This window comes from Cucumis melo, chromosome 2 (genome assembly GCF_025177605.1).
Source record: "Cucumis melo cultivar AY chromosome 2, USDA_Cmelo_AY_1.0, whole genome shotgun sequence".
Classification (NCBI taxonomy): Eukaryota; Viridiplantae; Streptophyta; class Magnoliopsida; order Cucurbitales; family Cucurbitaceae; genus Cucumis; species Cucumis melo.
The window spans coordinates 2896439-2913909 of record NC_066858.1 but is presented as its reverse complement, the minus strand read 5'-3'; the positions used below and the strand labels follow the sequence as shown (position 1 = coordinate 2913909).

At 30.4% G+C, this 17471-nt stretch overlaps 1 protein-coding gene across 4 annotated transcripts; it reads left to right on the top strand.

The window, feature by feature from the left end:
• Positions 1 to 11733: 11733 nt before the first annotated feature.
• On the top strand, positions 11734 to 15869 carry LOC103492406 (uncharacterized). Of its 4 annotated transcripts, none has more exons than XM_008452763.3 (7): positions 11978 to 12329; positions 12702 to 13100; positions 13536 to 13633; positions 13747 to 13771; positions 14953 to 15073; positions 15157 to 15291; positions 15429 to 15869. In XM_008452763.3, the coding sequence occupies exons 2-7, from the start codon at positions 12710 to 12712 to the stop codon at positions 15631 to 15633; spliced, it is 975 nt and encodes a 324-aa protein (XP_008450985.1). In that variant the 5' UTR covers positions 11978 to 12329; positions 12702 to 12709; the 3' UTR covers positions 15634 to 15869. The 4 variants fall into 4 exon arrangements, with proteins under 4 accessions (XP_050937349.1, XP_008450985.1, XP_008450982.1 ...); XM_008452760.3 differs by having other exon boundaries at positions 12594 to 13100; XM_008452761.3 differs by having other exon boundaries at positions 12546 to 13100.
• Positions 15870 to 17471: the final 1602 nt, after the last annotated feature.

The following is a 17471-nucleotide window of genomic DNA, read 5'->3' as shown; positions in this document are numbered from 1 at the left end:
TAACTGACGACCTGTTCATTGCAACTGTGGACTTCTTTTATTTTTATTTCTTCCTAACCACAACCTGTGTTGTTTGATTTCTGGGTTTTTACACCATTAGCCTATTTTAACAGGTTCAATCACACTAATAGTGTAAACGTACATTTTTCTTTCATATGTACCTTCTATATAGATTGACCAATATTTGTTTTGTTTTGTTTTCTTTTTTTTTTCATTTTCTTTTACTCGTATTGTTGGTTACTTTTAGAATTTCTTTTTCTTTTTCTATTCAGTTTTTTTTCCACCTCTTTCTCTTTCTCTTTGTTTTAGAGTATTTTATGCGACTTTCTTTTAATTCGATTTTATTTATTTTGGTTCTACTATTACTCTCTGTTTTAGATACATATGTAAAATGAGCATACATATATTATAAATTATATCATAGGGGATTGTAGTAATCTCTGATCGAAGGGGAGTTGATGGAGATGACAAGCGACTGAAGCGAAGTGACCAACCGCATCCAACGTAGTCATCGAGGATTGTTTCCAGTTAGGTAGTGTTACCCCGACCAACTAATTCAAAGAGATTAGGGCACTAGAAGAAATCTGGCCTCTTATGTCGGTTTAAAACCGACATTAAAGGATTTTAATGTCACTTGGCAACCGACATCTTTGCGAGCGTTATTAAAGGTCTTTAATGTCGGTTTATGAACCGACATTAAAGATGTTTTTAATATCGTTTCTAAACCGACATTAAAGACAAAGATGTCTTTAATGTCGGATTAGAACAATTTTTTATGACAGAAAAACCGACATTATTCGTCTCGAATTATGTTCGAAAATATTCGTTATTGTATATTGTAAAAAATAAAAAATAAAAAATTGCTTGCACGCTAGTTATAGAATGTCTACTACTCAATGGAAAACCTTATAACTATTTTACCTACAATGCACACAAGAATACCTGAAATTCCAGCATACACTTTTCAACACTTCCATATAGAACTACAACAAATACACATCATAGTACTACAACAAATACAATCATCCAACACCTATATATAATAACATATTTGAATAAACACACTATATCCAACAACCGTAACTGAAAGCTCAAAATCTAAAGATAATATATAAGATCGTGATTAATAATCAATGTACATGTACAACAGAAAGTTCATCCACTAACTAAAGTATACGTACAAACTATCTAACAAACAACAATTAGTACGGGACCGCCTGCCCTTCCAAAAACTATAGGATTGCCCGTTTATACAAAAACTTAATTAAAAACTTCAAGCAAAAAAACTCAAAACTGAAGTATTTACAAAAATCAACTACCAACTTAACTTGGCAAAGAAAAAAAAAATTAAAGCTTACACAAATCTGCCAACAAAACCTGCCCATTTAGTTTGAATCTCGTCAATCTCCTCTTGCCTATATGCACCGTTGGTATTGAACTACACAGAGAGAGAAAGATATGGAAAGTATGAGTTTAGATCATAAATTGTAATATATAAAAAGTGAAAGTAGAAACTTACAAGGCTAGTAATAGAAGTACTAGAATTATGCACTATCTCATGTATGTACTTTTGCACGTAGTACCGCACACCCTACAAAATCCAATCGACAAGGACACTACACGTATATAAATTGACCGATAGCGTTGTAGATCGTGTTTTGCTTGCCATGTCTTCAATCCTAAATATTTTGAAACATTAGAAGACAATAAAGTGAATTCACTTACACATTTATGACTCCATAAATGTCTTCATTGACTTTACTCCGAAGAGAGTCCAAGACATAAACGCAATTTTCTCGAAGATCGATGACATGCAACATCCAATGAAAACTACAATAAGCAATATCTTCAATGTGAGTACACATTTAAGTTCAATGGAAAAAAAATTAATGTGTTCCTCTTCTTTATTTACCTGGTATTATATGGAATTAGCACTATTTGTTCCAAGTTAGCTGCTTCTAACTGGTTGGCTAAATTTCTGGATCGAAGATCACAATCAAATATGTGACGATATTTTTTATTGGTCAATGACAAAAAACTTTCTTACACATTCACATTCATCCCAAAGATATCTAAGTAAAAGCAACCATAGTTAAAACAAAGATGAGTAAAAGTTGTCTTATACTTACGTAATGTACGCTAATATACATAGCCCATTTCAACCATGTCGCAGTAATGCAGCAAGTCTTCACGAGCTAAATAAAAAAATTTGTCACTTCCAAATATTAGCTCATTCATTGGGATGCGAATCATGTCTACATCCTTCATGTTGTTCACTGCATGTCTATTTAAAAGCTCAATAGTCCCGTTAACTTCAGTATAATTTGAAGAATACACGACATCCTTCCTGGTTGAATGCTCCTACCACAACCAAGGTTCTAAATTCAAAATACATCCACAAATAAAATCAAAACTTAAATAGTAAAAAAGAGACACACTTGTTTGTCATTGATTGTAGAAACAAGCCGGCGAGGCCATTCTATAATGTTACCCAATGCTTAATTTTGAGGTCTCTATCTTTCCCTTCACTGGATTGGGGCATAGTCAAATTTTCTCCCGTAACCACGTCTAGATAAAACTTTAACATTGGGACAACCAATGTTATCCTCAACTACCGTGGCTACTGCAACGATATTATTAATGGATCCTATAGACAACTGGCATGGTTTTCCCTTTACAAATCTTAAAAGCATCGTTAAGAACAATTGATCCTATATCGTTAAAAAATTAAAAGTGACAACAAAGTCAATTACCTCCACTCCTTTGTTGTTAGGTGTGTTGACCAGATCCTCATCGGCATCAAGATCTATGTTAATACTTCCAATGGATGACCTCGAGTGATTACTTCTCTTCTTGTAACTTTTGCATCTCGTGTCATCCTCTTCTTTATGACATATTTCAACTTCAGAAGTTATCATTTTCTCCTTCCCTTTTATTGTGTTGAAATATTGTGATTGAGAGACAAAACCACCTACGACTTTTACATATCTACCGTGCTCCTTGGAACCCAATGCGTCAGTCAAGATGTCCTCATTTTTATGTGTTGCAACTAATTCATCCTATAAAACAATACAAGTATTTTCATCATCAGTTAGGTTAACAAAAGATTATGTATTGTAATCATAAGTATACTTACAATCCGAGAGGCACAATCTCGAGTAGCATCATCAAAATAATCATTATTTCTTCCTTTTCGTGCTTCTTTCCAAAGAGTTGAACGATAGAAAACATCATGCGTTATTGTCTACAACCAAAGATATATATCTAATTAACGTAAACATATTAAGATAAATTCTTTAATTTAATTAGAAATACTCACTAGTTCATCGGCAAGATTAGCATATCCCTTACGAGACATGTGGTGATTGTATACGCATTTCGACCTTATTTCCCTTTGAATACGACTATAATTCTGTAGAACGCATTAGTTTGTAGGTAGATACCAAAACAATATTAAAGTGAACATGTAATTAAACTCTTGCAGTTTCCTCCTAAAATCTATTCTCATATAAATCAAGAAGATTGGGAATCGTTTGTGGATGCTGAACTAAGTGAAGAATGGGAGGTAAATTCCCAATCTTCTTGATTTATATGAGAATAGATTTTAGGAGGAAACTGCAAGAGTTTAATTACATGTTCACTTTAATATCGTTTTGGTATCTACCTACAAACTAATGCATTGTACAGAATTATAGTCGTATTCAAAGGGAAAGAAGGTCGAAATGCGTATACAATCACCACATGTCTCGTAAGGGATATGCTAATCTTGCCGATGAACTAGTGAGTATTTCTAATTAAATTAAAGAATTTATCTTAATATGTTTACGTTAATTAGATATATATCTTTGGTTGTAGACAATAACGCATGATGTTTTCTATCGTTCAACTCTTTGGAAAGAAGCACGAAAAGGAAGAAATAATGATTATTTTGATGATGCTACTCGAGATTGTGCCTCTCGGATTGTAAGTATACTTATGATTACAATACATAATCTTTTGTTAACCTAACTGATGATGAAAATACTTGTATTGTTTTATAGGATGAATTAGTTGCAACACATAAAAATGAGGACATCTTGACTGACGCATTGGGTTCCAAGGAGCACGGTAGATATGTAAAAGTCGTAGGTGGTTTTGTCTCTCAATCACAATATTTCAACACAATAAAAGGGAAGGAGAAAATGATAACTTCTGAAGTTGAAATATGTCATAAAGAAGAGGATGACACGAGATGCAAAAGTTACAAGAAGAGAAGTAATCACTCGAGGTCATCCATTGGAAGTATTAACATAGATCTTGATGCCGATGAGGATCTGGTCAACACACCTAACAACAAAGGAGTGGAGGTAATTGACTTTGTTGTCACTTTTAATTTTTTAACGATATAGGATCAATTGTTCTTAACGATGCTTTTAAGATTTGTAAAGGGAAAACCATGCCAGTTGTCTATAGGATCCATTAATAATATCGTTGCAGTAGCCACGGTAGTTGAGGATAACATTGGTTGTCCCAATGTTAAAGTTTTATCTAGACGTGGTTACGGGAGAAAATTTGACTATGCCCAATCCAGTGAAGGGAAAGATAGAGACCTCAAAATTAAGCATTGGGTAACATTATAGAATGGCCTCGCCGGCTTGTTTCTACAATCAATGACAAACAAGTGTGTCTCTTTTTTACTATTTAAGTTTTGATTTTATTTGTGGATGTATTTTGAATTTAGAACCTTGGTTGTGGTAGGAGCATTCAACCAGGAAGGATGTCGTGTATTCTTCAAATTATACTGAAGTTAACGGGACTATTGAGCTTTTAAATAGACATGCAGTGAACAACATGAAGGATGTAGACATGATTCGCATCCCAATGAATGAGCTAATATTTGGAAGTGACAAATTTTTTTATTTAGCTCGTGAAGACTTGCTGCATTACTGCGACATGGTTGAAATGGGCTATGTATATTAGCGTACATTACGTAAGTATAAGACAACTTTTACTCATCTTTGTTTTAACTATGGTTGCTTTTACTTAGATATCTTTGGGATGAATGTGAATGTGTAAGAAAGTTTTTTGTCATTGACCAATAAAAAATATCGTCACATATTTGATTGTGATCTTCGATCCAGAAATTTAGCCAACCAGTTAGAAGCAGCTAACTTGGAACAAATAGTGCTAATTCCATATAATACCAGGTAAATAAAGAAGAGGAACACATTAATTTTTTTTCCATTGAACTTAAATGTGTACTCACATTGAAGATATTGCTTATTGTAGTTTTCATTGGATGTTGCATGTCATCGATCTTCGAGAAAATTGCGTTTATGTCTTGGACTCTCTTCGGAGTAAAGTCAATGAAGACATTTATGGAGTCATAAATGTGTAAGTGAATTCACTTTATTGTCTTCTAATGTTTCAAAATATTTAGGATTGAAGACATGGCAAGCGAAACACGATCTACAACGCTATCGGTCAATTTATATACGTGTAGTGTCCTTGTCGATTGGATTTTGTAGGGTGTGCGGTACTACGTGCAAAAGTACATACATGAGATAGTGCATAATTCTAGTACTTCTATTACTAGCCTTGTAAGTTTCTACTTTCACTTTTTATATATTACAATTTATGATCTAAACTCATACTTTCCATATCTTTCTCTCTCTGTGTAGTTCAATACCAACGGTGCATATAGGCAAGAGGAGATTGACGAGATTCAAACTAAATGGGCAGGTTTTGTTGGCAGATTTGTGTAAGCTTTTAAATGTTTTTTTTTCCAAGTTAAGTTAGTAGTTGATTTTTGTAAATACTTCAGTTTTGGGTTTTTTCGCTTGAAGTTTTTAATTAAGTTTTTGTAGAAACGGGCAATCCTATAGTTTTTGAAAGGACAGACGGTCCCGTACTAATTGTTGTTTGTTAGATAGTTTGTACGTCTACTTTAGTTAGTGGATGAACTTTCTGTTGTACATGTACATTGGTTATTAGTCACGATCTTATATATTATCTTTAGATTTTGAGTTTTCACTTACAGTTGTTGGATATAGTGTGTTTATTCAAATATGTGATTATATATAGGTGTTGGATGATTGTATTTGTTGTAGTACTATATGGAAGTGTGGAAAGGTGTGTTGGTATTTTAGGTGTTCGATGATCGTATTTGTTGTAGTACTATATGGAAGTGTGGAAAAGTGTGCTGGTATTTTAGGTGTTGGATCTTGTGCATTGTAGGTGTTTATTATTGGTTTTCCATGGAGGGCAGCATACGTTGTTTGATATGTGATTATATATATAGGTGGATATATTGGAAGATTTGGAGTAGTTGGTCTTATGGTGTTAAATGTAGTTGTGTTTATTGATAGGTGATTATATGTAGGTGTTGGATAATGTGTAGTTGTAGTTATATATGGAAGTGTCGAAAAGTGTATGCTGGAATTTCAGGTATTCTTGTGTGCATTGTAGGTAAAATAATTATAAGGTTTGTCATTGAGTAGTAGGCATTCTATAGCTAGCGTGCAAGCAATTTTTTTTATTTTTTACTATATACAATGACGAACATTTTCAGACGTAATTCGAGACAAATAATGTCGATTTTGCTGTTATAAAAATGGTTTAAATCCAACATTAAAGGTATATTTAATGTCGGTTAAAGATGACATTAAAGACATCTTTAATGTCGGTTCTACACCGACATTAAAGGTCTTCAATAACACCATTAAAGATGTCGATTTATAACCGACATTGAAGGTCTTTTATGTCGGTTTAAAACCGATATTAAAGAGGCCTTTAATGTCGGTTATAAACCGACATTAAAGGCCTCTAATAATATGCTCGCAAAGATGTCGGTTGCCAAATGACATTAAAGTCCTTTAATGTCGGTTTTAAATTGACTAGATTTCTTCTAGTGACTTCTTCGAAACTTGTATGAATCTATTCACTATTTTCTGTACTCTCATTGATTTTTTCTCTGACTTTGTAAACATGAAGAAGTACAACTTGCTACTATATGTATATTACCTATGTTTTTTCTCTTTTTAGACTCACATATAAGTATAGATGAAAGTAGAAATATTATTTTTGTAGCAATTTTATACTTTTGAATATGGATTGTATAGGAAACATATTTCCCATCCGACATCGAGAGAAGTTGAACCATTTAAAATATTCATAAGGGAATGTGAAAGACGAGAATCAACATTCTTTTCCTAAAACCTTCTTGGAATTGTATTATGTTTGTGAGAGATTGAACTATAGAAAAGAAACTTTCATAGTTATCTTACCCCATCAAAAGTTTACACCAAAATAATCCATTATGCTATTTATTATTTTTTTTCTCTTTTAGATATTTTTCCTCAATTTTTTTTTTGTAGTTTGCTCCAACCATAAATAGTAGTTAGTAAAATAGGAAAAATACCCAAATACAAATATAGGACAATGATAACATCTAGATCCACCATTTACCGGATATTTTATTCCATTTGTAATTTTTTAAAATTGTAGTTCTATACTTAGTTATTATCTTTAAAAGCGCTATCTATTTTAATTAACCATAAAACTAATCTTTTTATTTGTATTTGTTTATTTATTTTTGAGTACATTTTATTTAACAAAAAAAATATATGGTTTGGTCTCCTAATTTATTTTATCGAAACTTTTTTTTAAATGTTATTATAAATTACAATTTCTAACCGCTAATTTGAAGGTTTTGAGATAAATTTTAATGATTAAGAAAATAAGTTTGAAAAAAATATCTTTTTGATCTATGAGTTTTGGTGAACCAAAGCATTTGGTTGTTAATCTCCAACTTTTGAGAAATAAGTGTTAGAAGTCGTTTATAATAAACTAATTAAATTTAAATTAAAAAAAAATAAGAATTTGAAAAATATAAATATACTTTTAGTATTTTCTGTGATCTTTTTTCTTTCAAACTATCGATCTTCATAATGAAATACATAATTCTTACGGTAATATTTAGATCTTCTAAACATTTGAAATGAAAAAGAAATTTAGAATTCTTACCACAAACAAAGACAAAAATGAAACATAAAATTCTTAACGAAATTTTATAATCGTCTAAACAATCCAAACAAAAACGATATTTAGAATTCTTATCGAAAACAAACTCATTGCAACAATTTTGACAGAGGAATATAAACGATCTTGATATTGTCGAAAACGAAGAAGATGAAGAAGAAGTTAAAGAATATTGTCAAAGATGAGAAAGAATATTGTTGAAGATGAGGAAGAATGTTAAGAGGAAAATATCTAGAAGAGCACATGAATAAATCAGTAAGAAAAAGAAGAGAAAATTGAAAAATCGTCCGACAATAATAAAAATCAACAAAGGCAAATATGAAATTTATGAAAAAATAATCACACTTCATAGACTTTTCTTAAATTATTACATTGGTCGCAAATATTTACTCACTTTGTTATATTTATGTAAACTTACCCACTTTCAATCTAAACACTATATTTACAATTGTCTCTCGTAGATAAACCTTATCGAAAAAACAACAACAACAACAATACTTTTCATAATATATTTCAAATATAACATATAATTACAACAAGTTACTAAAAAAGTATTATCAATAAATAAATATATATATATATATATATATCAATTGGGTTAAATAGATAAATCTAAACTATCTTATCCAAAAGAAAGAAGTAAATGATGAAGTTGAATGGATGACACTTTGATACTTCCCTTAAAAGCTGTTAAAAAGTTTGTTGATGGAATGAATGAATGAATGCAAAGATAAGCTGAAAGTTTTATCCTCAAATTCAATGGATTAGGATTTTGATGCTAATAAGTTGGAAATTTTGCCATTTTGTGTTCTCTCTCACACCAATTCCCCCATTGGACAACCACTTATAAAGTTGCTTTTGGTCTTATTTGGTTTGTATCCAAAATTGGAAGCATTGTTTTACTTTGTTGTTTTACATATAATGTGTTTAGTAACGGACCAAAAAATTGGATGTAATTTGAACCATTGTTTAAACGTATGATTTTATGATTCATATATCCGGTTGTATTTATCCATTCTACATAATCGTAGTTTAACTGATATAATGTTTATGCTATCATCTCAAGCATAAAGGTTCAATTCTCTTTCCACACTTTAATTACAACACTTTGTAAAAAAGTAGTTGTAGTAATTGAAGTAAAATAGTGTTTACTAATTTTAAGGACGACAATGATAAAATAGACAAAATATTTACACAAAATCAATTATAAAGAATTTTGTCATTTAATTTTTTACCTAAATGTATGAATATTTTGTTTAGTTACCCACCAAAAACTCTTAATTTTCACCATAGTTACCAAAGTAGGTGATTGGATAATTATTTAAAATTTTATATTCTTCAGTTTGAAAATAAAATTTATTTCCTTCTAAATTTTCTTATTTAAATTAGTTATAGAATATTTGTAATTAGATAGATTAATAATTAATCAACTTAACGATGGATTATCGGTTTGGATTAATTTGAGAATATATATATTATTTTTTTATAAAACTGATTTTTGTTTAAACTTTTTGATAAAAATAGTTTACATTCTCAGACATATTTTCTTAAATGACTTATTATTTAAATTAAACACGCGAAAATATTTTGTAAACACATTATAATTGCAAATGTAGCAATTATATTCAAAATAATTAAGTATATAGCAACATTTTAAAAAAATTGCAAATATAGCAAAATCTGTCAAAATCTATCGATGATAGGAGTCTATCACCGATAGACCATGTAGCAAATGTTGGTCTATCACTGATAAACCATTATCAACGATAGAAGTGTATCACTGATAGACTTTGCTATATTTGTAATTTTTTTGAAATATTGCTACATACTTAATAATTATTCTAAAAATTGCTACCTATTATAATTACTCTTTTAATATTCTCTAATAATATTTTTACCCGAACACAATTCTAAATTAGATGGTACATCAAAACTAAGTCGGTGTGTTAGAAATCCACTTTGACTTTTTCTCTCCTCCTCTTTCGGCCTCCATCCTCGTTTATCTCATAGAACAAATTCTCAAACTAAAGTATTTTTGGATGGCTAGTGTGAAATTGCATAAGGTTGTTTTCGTATATAACAAAATAAAATACCGACACCTTATAGTTCAATTATATACTATTATTTGTTGGTGCCAACATGAATTTACCCCAATTCATGCATAGTAAAACTACCTTTGGTTCAATATTGAAAATATAAGACCTTTTAAAAAATATTAAAATGTTTGACAATTCATCGAAAATAGGTTTTGAAATAATTTCAATAAAATTATTTTAAAAATTTTATAAAATAGTTTGATTAAAAAATACATTTTTCATTAATCAATCAAAATAGATCTTGAATTTACTACTCGACATATAATTCAACCTCTAACCTTAGAAAATAAGTGGATGCCAGTTATCATTATGCTATACAATGGGAAATGAACTCAACATGCACTCTAATGTCATAGAGAATATTTATGTGGTGAATTTGAAATGACATTACAAATTATGTCTTTTTTTTCTCTTTTTCTAATTTAAAATCGAACTTTTACCTCTAAAATAAAAAAATAATATTTTATATCATTAAACATCGTTTATATTAATAGATAAACCGTGTTAAACAATATAACATATTCATCTTCGTCGTAATATTTTTCTTAAAATTTATAATTAAATCATAGAATATGTGATTGAAACTAGCAATAATACTCTTAAACTTTTACAAACATTCTAAATATAGATTGAGGTAAAACTTTCATCAAAATGGTGCGATGATAAACTACAAAGAAAATTTGTATAGTTGGTTTTATTCCAAATTATAAAATGTTTTTATTATAACAATAACTTTAAAAATAAATAATATATATTTTAAACTTTGGTTTTTTTTTTTTTCCAACTTTTGTAAAAGTAACAATTTAGTTCAATCTTTGGTTTGTAACAATTTAGTTCCTACTTTCAAGTCTAGCATTCATTTAGTCTTTTGAACTTTTTATATTTAATATTTTAATCTTATATTTTCATATTTGTAACAATTTGGTCCGAACATAAACAAAATTCATCGAAAAATTTAATGTTAAATTTTAACTATTTTATGATATAGCTAGACATTGCATTTTATAAAACATACTTATTTCTATAGTATAGACGAAATCGTTACATATTGCCAACATGTGCTCAGCACACCTTTTTTTTTTTTTTGAAAAATTGTTAAAACGTATTTTTACAGCTTAACCAATTTTTCTAGAAAATTAAAAATCTAAGATTTATGGCAATTTTTCAAAATCGAATATAATTGATTCTTCTTCTATAATATTTTCCAATCTTATACCCAATTCATAACTAATTTTAACTCATTTTTATACAATTTTCATTCTAAATTATGTGTTACATAATTAAATAAATGGACAAGATTACAACAGAAAATAGAAAATTGGTTGATTTTTTTTTTATAAAAAAGGCATAATTTACTAGTTATATTTTTAATATTTGATGGGGTAACTTTAAATTTTGGAAAAGATAAAAAAAATATTAATGTTAATTTTGAAAATTTTTGAAAAAGGGTAAAATTTTCTGAAAAAAATTAATATTTTAGAAAAATATAAAATAGTAATATTTTATTTTAATATTTTAGGAAAACACGAAAGAGATGTTTAAACGATGGAATGTGTAGACAAAACCTATTAAATGAAGTTTTAACTTTCGACAAATTTCTAGCGTAAAATTTAAAAACTAAATCATTAGCAATAAAGATGAAGGTTGATGAAGTAAATTATATTCTATTAGTTGTTGATGAAGTAAATTAGATTGTATTATCTACTAATAGATTACAGAATTAAATTTTAGAGATTGATAGAATTTAGAAAAGATAAGCAATCACGAATATCACGATCTACCTTACATTATTATTATTTTTTTTTATTTTTATGAATTTATAAATTTATATTAATTATTTTTATTTTTATTTGGTATTTCCTACGATTTGTTCATGAAAATGAGATTTCAAATCATTGTAGAAGAAAGAAGAAAGGATCAAAATCCCCGATTTTTCGAATGGAAAATTCAATAAATTCATCAACTTTTTGGTTGTGGGGACTGAACCGACGCCTTGATTTTGAATTTCTTCAAATCCCATTCCTTTTCTTATTCGGTTTCTTCATTCACCAACTTTTTTTTTATATATATAGGGGAACAATTCACTGTTTCTGCTCAACAATCACAACCCCGGAATTTACAGATTTCAGTTTCATTTTCCCAATTAGGGTTCTTAGTTTTTGATTGATTATTTTCATTCAACACTTTCTCCAGCTTCATTGCTACTCGATTCAGGTTCGTTCTTGCCTTTTGCATGTCGAATCATTAGTTATTGTTTTGATTCTTTTTCTTGATTTTGATTGAACTGTATGTGGATTTCTGTGCGTGATTTCCGGGCTGAGTGATTATCGTCGTTTAATTTCATTGGTGATTTGTCGTTTTTTTTTTTTGTTACAATTTAAATTGTTAATTATTATAATTATTTTGTTTTCTTTTTCTTTTTTGTTTTAGGGTTTACCATATGTTTCTAATTGTTTATTTGTTGTTGTGGCGGTGGAGGAATGTGAGATTCGATTCCATTCGATTCGTCATTGAAGAAGTTTCTGTTAAATTGTCGACGCTACTTGAATCAAATACTGTACTATGTTCGATTTCCTTTAATGGCAGCTTACTCCATGACGCAAAATTTTCGATCATCTCATTTTCATATGCAATCGCATCGTGCTCCTCAACCATTGCTATTCGAACGATGTTGTGGATTACCCATTACTGGAGAGCTTGTTCTTCGTGGGTTTTCAGGAAATAGATGCACTGGATTTGGTCTTAAAGCTTGTGTTCAATCTCCCAAAGATAATTACAGTAACGGCTCGTTTGGGTTAAATGCTAAGGGCCCAACACTTGTTCGTCGTCCACAACTGCTTAACAGTGTTGATATTGATTTAGTTGATGGAATTGATCGTAGATTTTCTTCTTCTGTTCATGAGGAGCCCAAATGGGGAAATCCTTTAACGTTCCATGAATTCTCTTCCAGGGATAAACTTGTTGTTGCTGTTGACATCGATGAGGGTTTGTGCTTTTCTTTCATCTCCATCCTTGGATTTCTATTTCTTGTTTCTATGGCTTCTCTACTGTAGAGCTGTTTCTTCTTCTTCTTCTTCTTCTTCTTCGTCCTCCGAATTCTCTGTTTACAAGTGGGTTTGATGTCATGTGACAGAGACAGGAAAAATCCAACTGAAACTTAGACAATTACTAAATCCATGCGAATTGTTGACTTAGATTAATTAATTAATTTATTCATTGACGACTTTGATAATTAGATTTGAGTAACACTAACATTAGCCAATGACTTTGCATGATCATTCCATGTGCTAGGAATAAAATGGCTACCTATTTCTAGGGTGTACTTGATTTGGGATAAAAATTTGGTTTATGCTACTTAATTGTTGCTCATGATTTGTCTCTTGTACTCTGATCGAATGCTTGTTTCTTTTTGTTGTGTAGTTTTGGGAAACTTTGTCTCGGCTCTTAACAAGTTTGTTGCTGATCATTATTCTTCACATCATTCAGTTTCGGAGTATCATGTCTATGAATTCTTCAGGGTATGATTATGTTTCTTTGTCTTAATTTTTGGGATTTCCTTTTGATTATTGATTGACGTCTGGGAAACGTCTAGTTTGCATCAGTTTGATTTAGACTTTCGTTTCTGTTTCAGATATGGAAGTGCTCTCGTGATGAAGGTACAATTTTTTGGGATTGACTTTTAATCACTTATCATCTGTATCCAGATAGCTTTCTTTCTTTCTTTCTTTTCTCTTTTTGATAAGAATCAAGATGGCTTTTCAGTTATATAATGCTTATTGTTTTTCCTGAGTTGACTCGTTGATGGTTGCATGTGGAGATATTTATTCTCTTTTTGAAAATATATTTTTTTACTATTTCCAAGCTTTGCATGTTGACCGAGTCTGAAATTGTAGGTTTGCTGACACCAGATTTTGTAATAGAAAGCATAATGGTCATGTGGTTTGTTTTATGATCTTTTCTTAGTTGAATAATTGGTTCCAGCATTTTTATACTACCTTTGGGTATCCAGGCCAGTTTTTGTGCACTTTTTTACTAAGCATTTGTGTTAGTGCATGTGTTTCAAAATAGTATATTTGTTCTTGATCTTGAAAGAATATTCGTAGGAAAATTACTGATTTTTTTAGTGAGAATTTTGAAATCAAAATGCATTGGGATCATGTTTTCATTATGTTCAAAGTTATGAGTCTTCTTTTTGGGCTAAATAATTGGCTTTAATAAAATGGCTTAATTTTAGCATAGAAAACGTATTTGTAATTTATAAGCCAATGGCTTTCAAACATAAGCTTTTGCCAACTCTTTTTTCTAATCTTGGCTATTGAATTTGGCTTTTGTACCTTGTGCTTTTAGAAACACTTCAATCTAAAATGTTTTGAGAAATTTCTGTGAAACAATCTTAAAACATTTTCTCTGTTGCGGTCTCTTTGACTGAAGGTATGAGATGAATGATTTGCAATTCGCAAAGGAACCTGAAACTGTTTAAATGATACACTTTCGAAGGTTGATGGATTTGGATTTTGTTTGTTATGGGGAGCTCAAAGATTTTATTTTAGTGATACGAACTTAGCCTTGAGACGATCAAGGGAACAGCCTTGGGTTGCTGATGGGAAAGGTTTTTGACTTTTTGTTTGTTAGTTAATCTTGGGATTTACAAAGTTTCTGCCTCAAAATTGTACACTTCTAAGTTCTAATGTTAAACGTATTTCCCTGCTGATACTTCTTTTGTAAATTTTCACTTCTTGAGCAAACCTTATAGTCTCTGGAATACGCTGTGTGATTTTTACGCTTGGAGAACTCTGGATTTATTTTATCTTTACGCTCTTGTTTCTCTTCTTTCCAGCTAATATTCGAGTTCACGAGTTCTTCAAGACACCATACTTCAAGACAGGAATCTGGCCTATACCTGGAGCGCAGAGCACACTCCTCAAGTTATCGAGATTTTGTCACCTATCAGTTGTAACGTATGTAGAGCTACATTGGATTATTTGTATATGGTAGAAATGCCTTCCAATAGATGAAGTGGTCTCATTTGAACTAATTTTAGGTCTCGACAAAATGCAATTAAAGAACACACGCTAGAGTGGATCGAGAAGCACTACCCAGGGCTGTTTCAGGAGATTCACTTTGGAAATCACTTTGCTCTAGATGGAGAATCCAGATCAAAGGCAGAAATATGCAAGTATGCCACTACACTTCTGTAATTCATTCTCTCATTTAAGCACACGCTATAATCGAATCTTCTATTTAAGTAAAACAACATTCACTGATGTGTTGGTTGTCAATTTTTGTGGCTGTCACGGACGATCACACGGACAGGTCCTTGGGAGCAAGTGTGCTAATTGACGACAACCCAAGATACGCAATCGAATGCGCTGAAGCAGGGATTCGAGTCCTACTTTTTGACTATGAAAATTCTTATCCATGGTGCAAGACTGAGTGTGGGAATCTGCCTCCATTGGTAACTAAAGTTCATAATTGGGAAGAAGTGGAGAAACATTTAGCTTCATGTGTTCTTCCTTAGGGTTTAGGAATTAGAATTTTTTTTTTCTTTTTTCTCTCTTTTTTTTTTTTTTTGAGATAAAGAAATTAGAAGTTAAATATATATTTTAACAACTGGCTGCTTTATTTAAAAACATGAAATGTGGGATTTTGGTGGTTGGTGGAGGTAGTAAGAATATTGATGTAATTGTTTATGGGGTTAGCATTAAACCCAACTTTCATTGTCCCATAATTTAATCTCCTTAATTTTCTAACAAACTAACATTATCTCTTGTCTCTCATTTTGTCTCAATCAGCAAAAAGTTTATGATCATATTTATAAATGCAGTAAAATAGTACATTATGAGAGAGAAAAACTGTACGGTCAGCAATATTTATGACAGTTGCTCTAACTTTGTTAACTATCGATTAAAAAAGTGGTGGAGACAACTAAAGGGACGACAAATAAGAAATCTTTCCAACAATTGCTTCTTTTGAGCTGGGACCTAAAGTTCTGGAATATACTGTTACATACCTTTGAACATTTAGGAGTGTTACATACCTTTGAACATTTAGTAGTGTTGGATGATTAATAATGGAATGAATTTGAGTGCAATCTGGTAGAGAAGTTTTCTTGATTTCTCATTGTCTGATATGCTAATATACACAACCTATTATTTTTGGAAAACCTTAATTTATAGTCCAAGATAAGTAAGGAGAATATATAGAAAATAAATATGAAAATATCTTCTAATATCTTCCCCCAAGTGGGAGCGTGGGGATCACAAATGCCAAACTTACAAAGAAAGGAGAATCTTTATTTTCTTCATGCCTTCATAAAGATACTTGTAAAGTTGTTCATCCTAAATAGCATCACGAATACAATGACAACCCACTTTGAACAATATGTTATGTCAGATTGGTTATTACAAAAAAAAAAAATAATAATAAAAATTATGACATGAGAATGGTCCACCCAAGAATCGATAAAGTAACGAAACAAAAAGTTATTTATTGCTCGAGTAACAAAAAAACAAAAATTCGTTATACTGATAAAATATTTTCATAATTTTCAGACTTATTCTTGAATATTGCGGAAGATTCAAATATTGTTCAAAAATAGAATCTTCTCTTCCATATTTTTTATCTCTTCTTCCAAATTTACTTTCTTCAACTTCAAACCATTTATTCGTTCAGTTTAAATTTCCTATTTCATCTTCATCATTTACATTAAGATTCTATAAAGTTATTCATTTTCCTCATATTCGTGAATATCAAGATCGTTTAAATATCATCTTGACATAAAACAATTGTTTAAATTTGAAACTTTTTTTTTATCGTTTAAAATAAATTACATTATCATGTTGGCATGATCTAAACGTTCATTTACCGTAGTTAATACTGTCGTTAAGGGAGCTGACTGCAAGACCCACCCATGGAGTATGGACGTTTGGTTTAAAGCTTTTAACCATCATTTACATTGGACTATACAATTGCTTACCATAATTAACACAATCGTTTTTCATGATTAGCACGAATGTTTGTCATGATCAACATAATCACTTTAATTTGAACTGAAGTCTTTTTCCCATCATTAAAAAGAAACACAATCGTGTATCATAACCTAAATGATAGTAAATCATTCGTTTAGACTGTAGTACACGACTGTTTAGAATATTACTCGAATGTGCGTATGATCGATTAATCGCATGTTGACTTTGATATTCTGGTATTTTCCATTATGAGCCGGTACGTCTTTTCCGTTCTCAAAATTATTCTATACAATAAATATTTTATCGATTAGTTATATTTTTTTATATTAAAAAAAACTTTTAAAAAGACCAACTAAAAATGTTCTTAACGTTGTCAAATACGACTTGC

Excerpts from the sequence above, each read along its gene's own strand:
- LOC103492406 (XM_051081392.1), top strand. The coding sequence starts at position 12,695 with ATGGCAGCTTACTCCATGACGCAAAATTTTCGATCATCTCATTTTCAT. Across the intron at positions 15,074-15,156 it reads TGTCACCTATCAGTTGTAAC|GTCTCGACAAAATGCAATTA; the intron begins GTATGTAGAGCT and ends AACTAATTTTAG. Across the intron at positions 15,292-15,428 it reads TCAAAGGCAGAAATATGCAA|GTCCTTGGGAGCAAGTGTGC; the intron begins GTATGCCACTAC and ends TCACACGGACAG.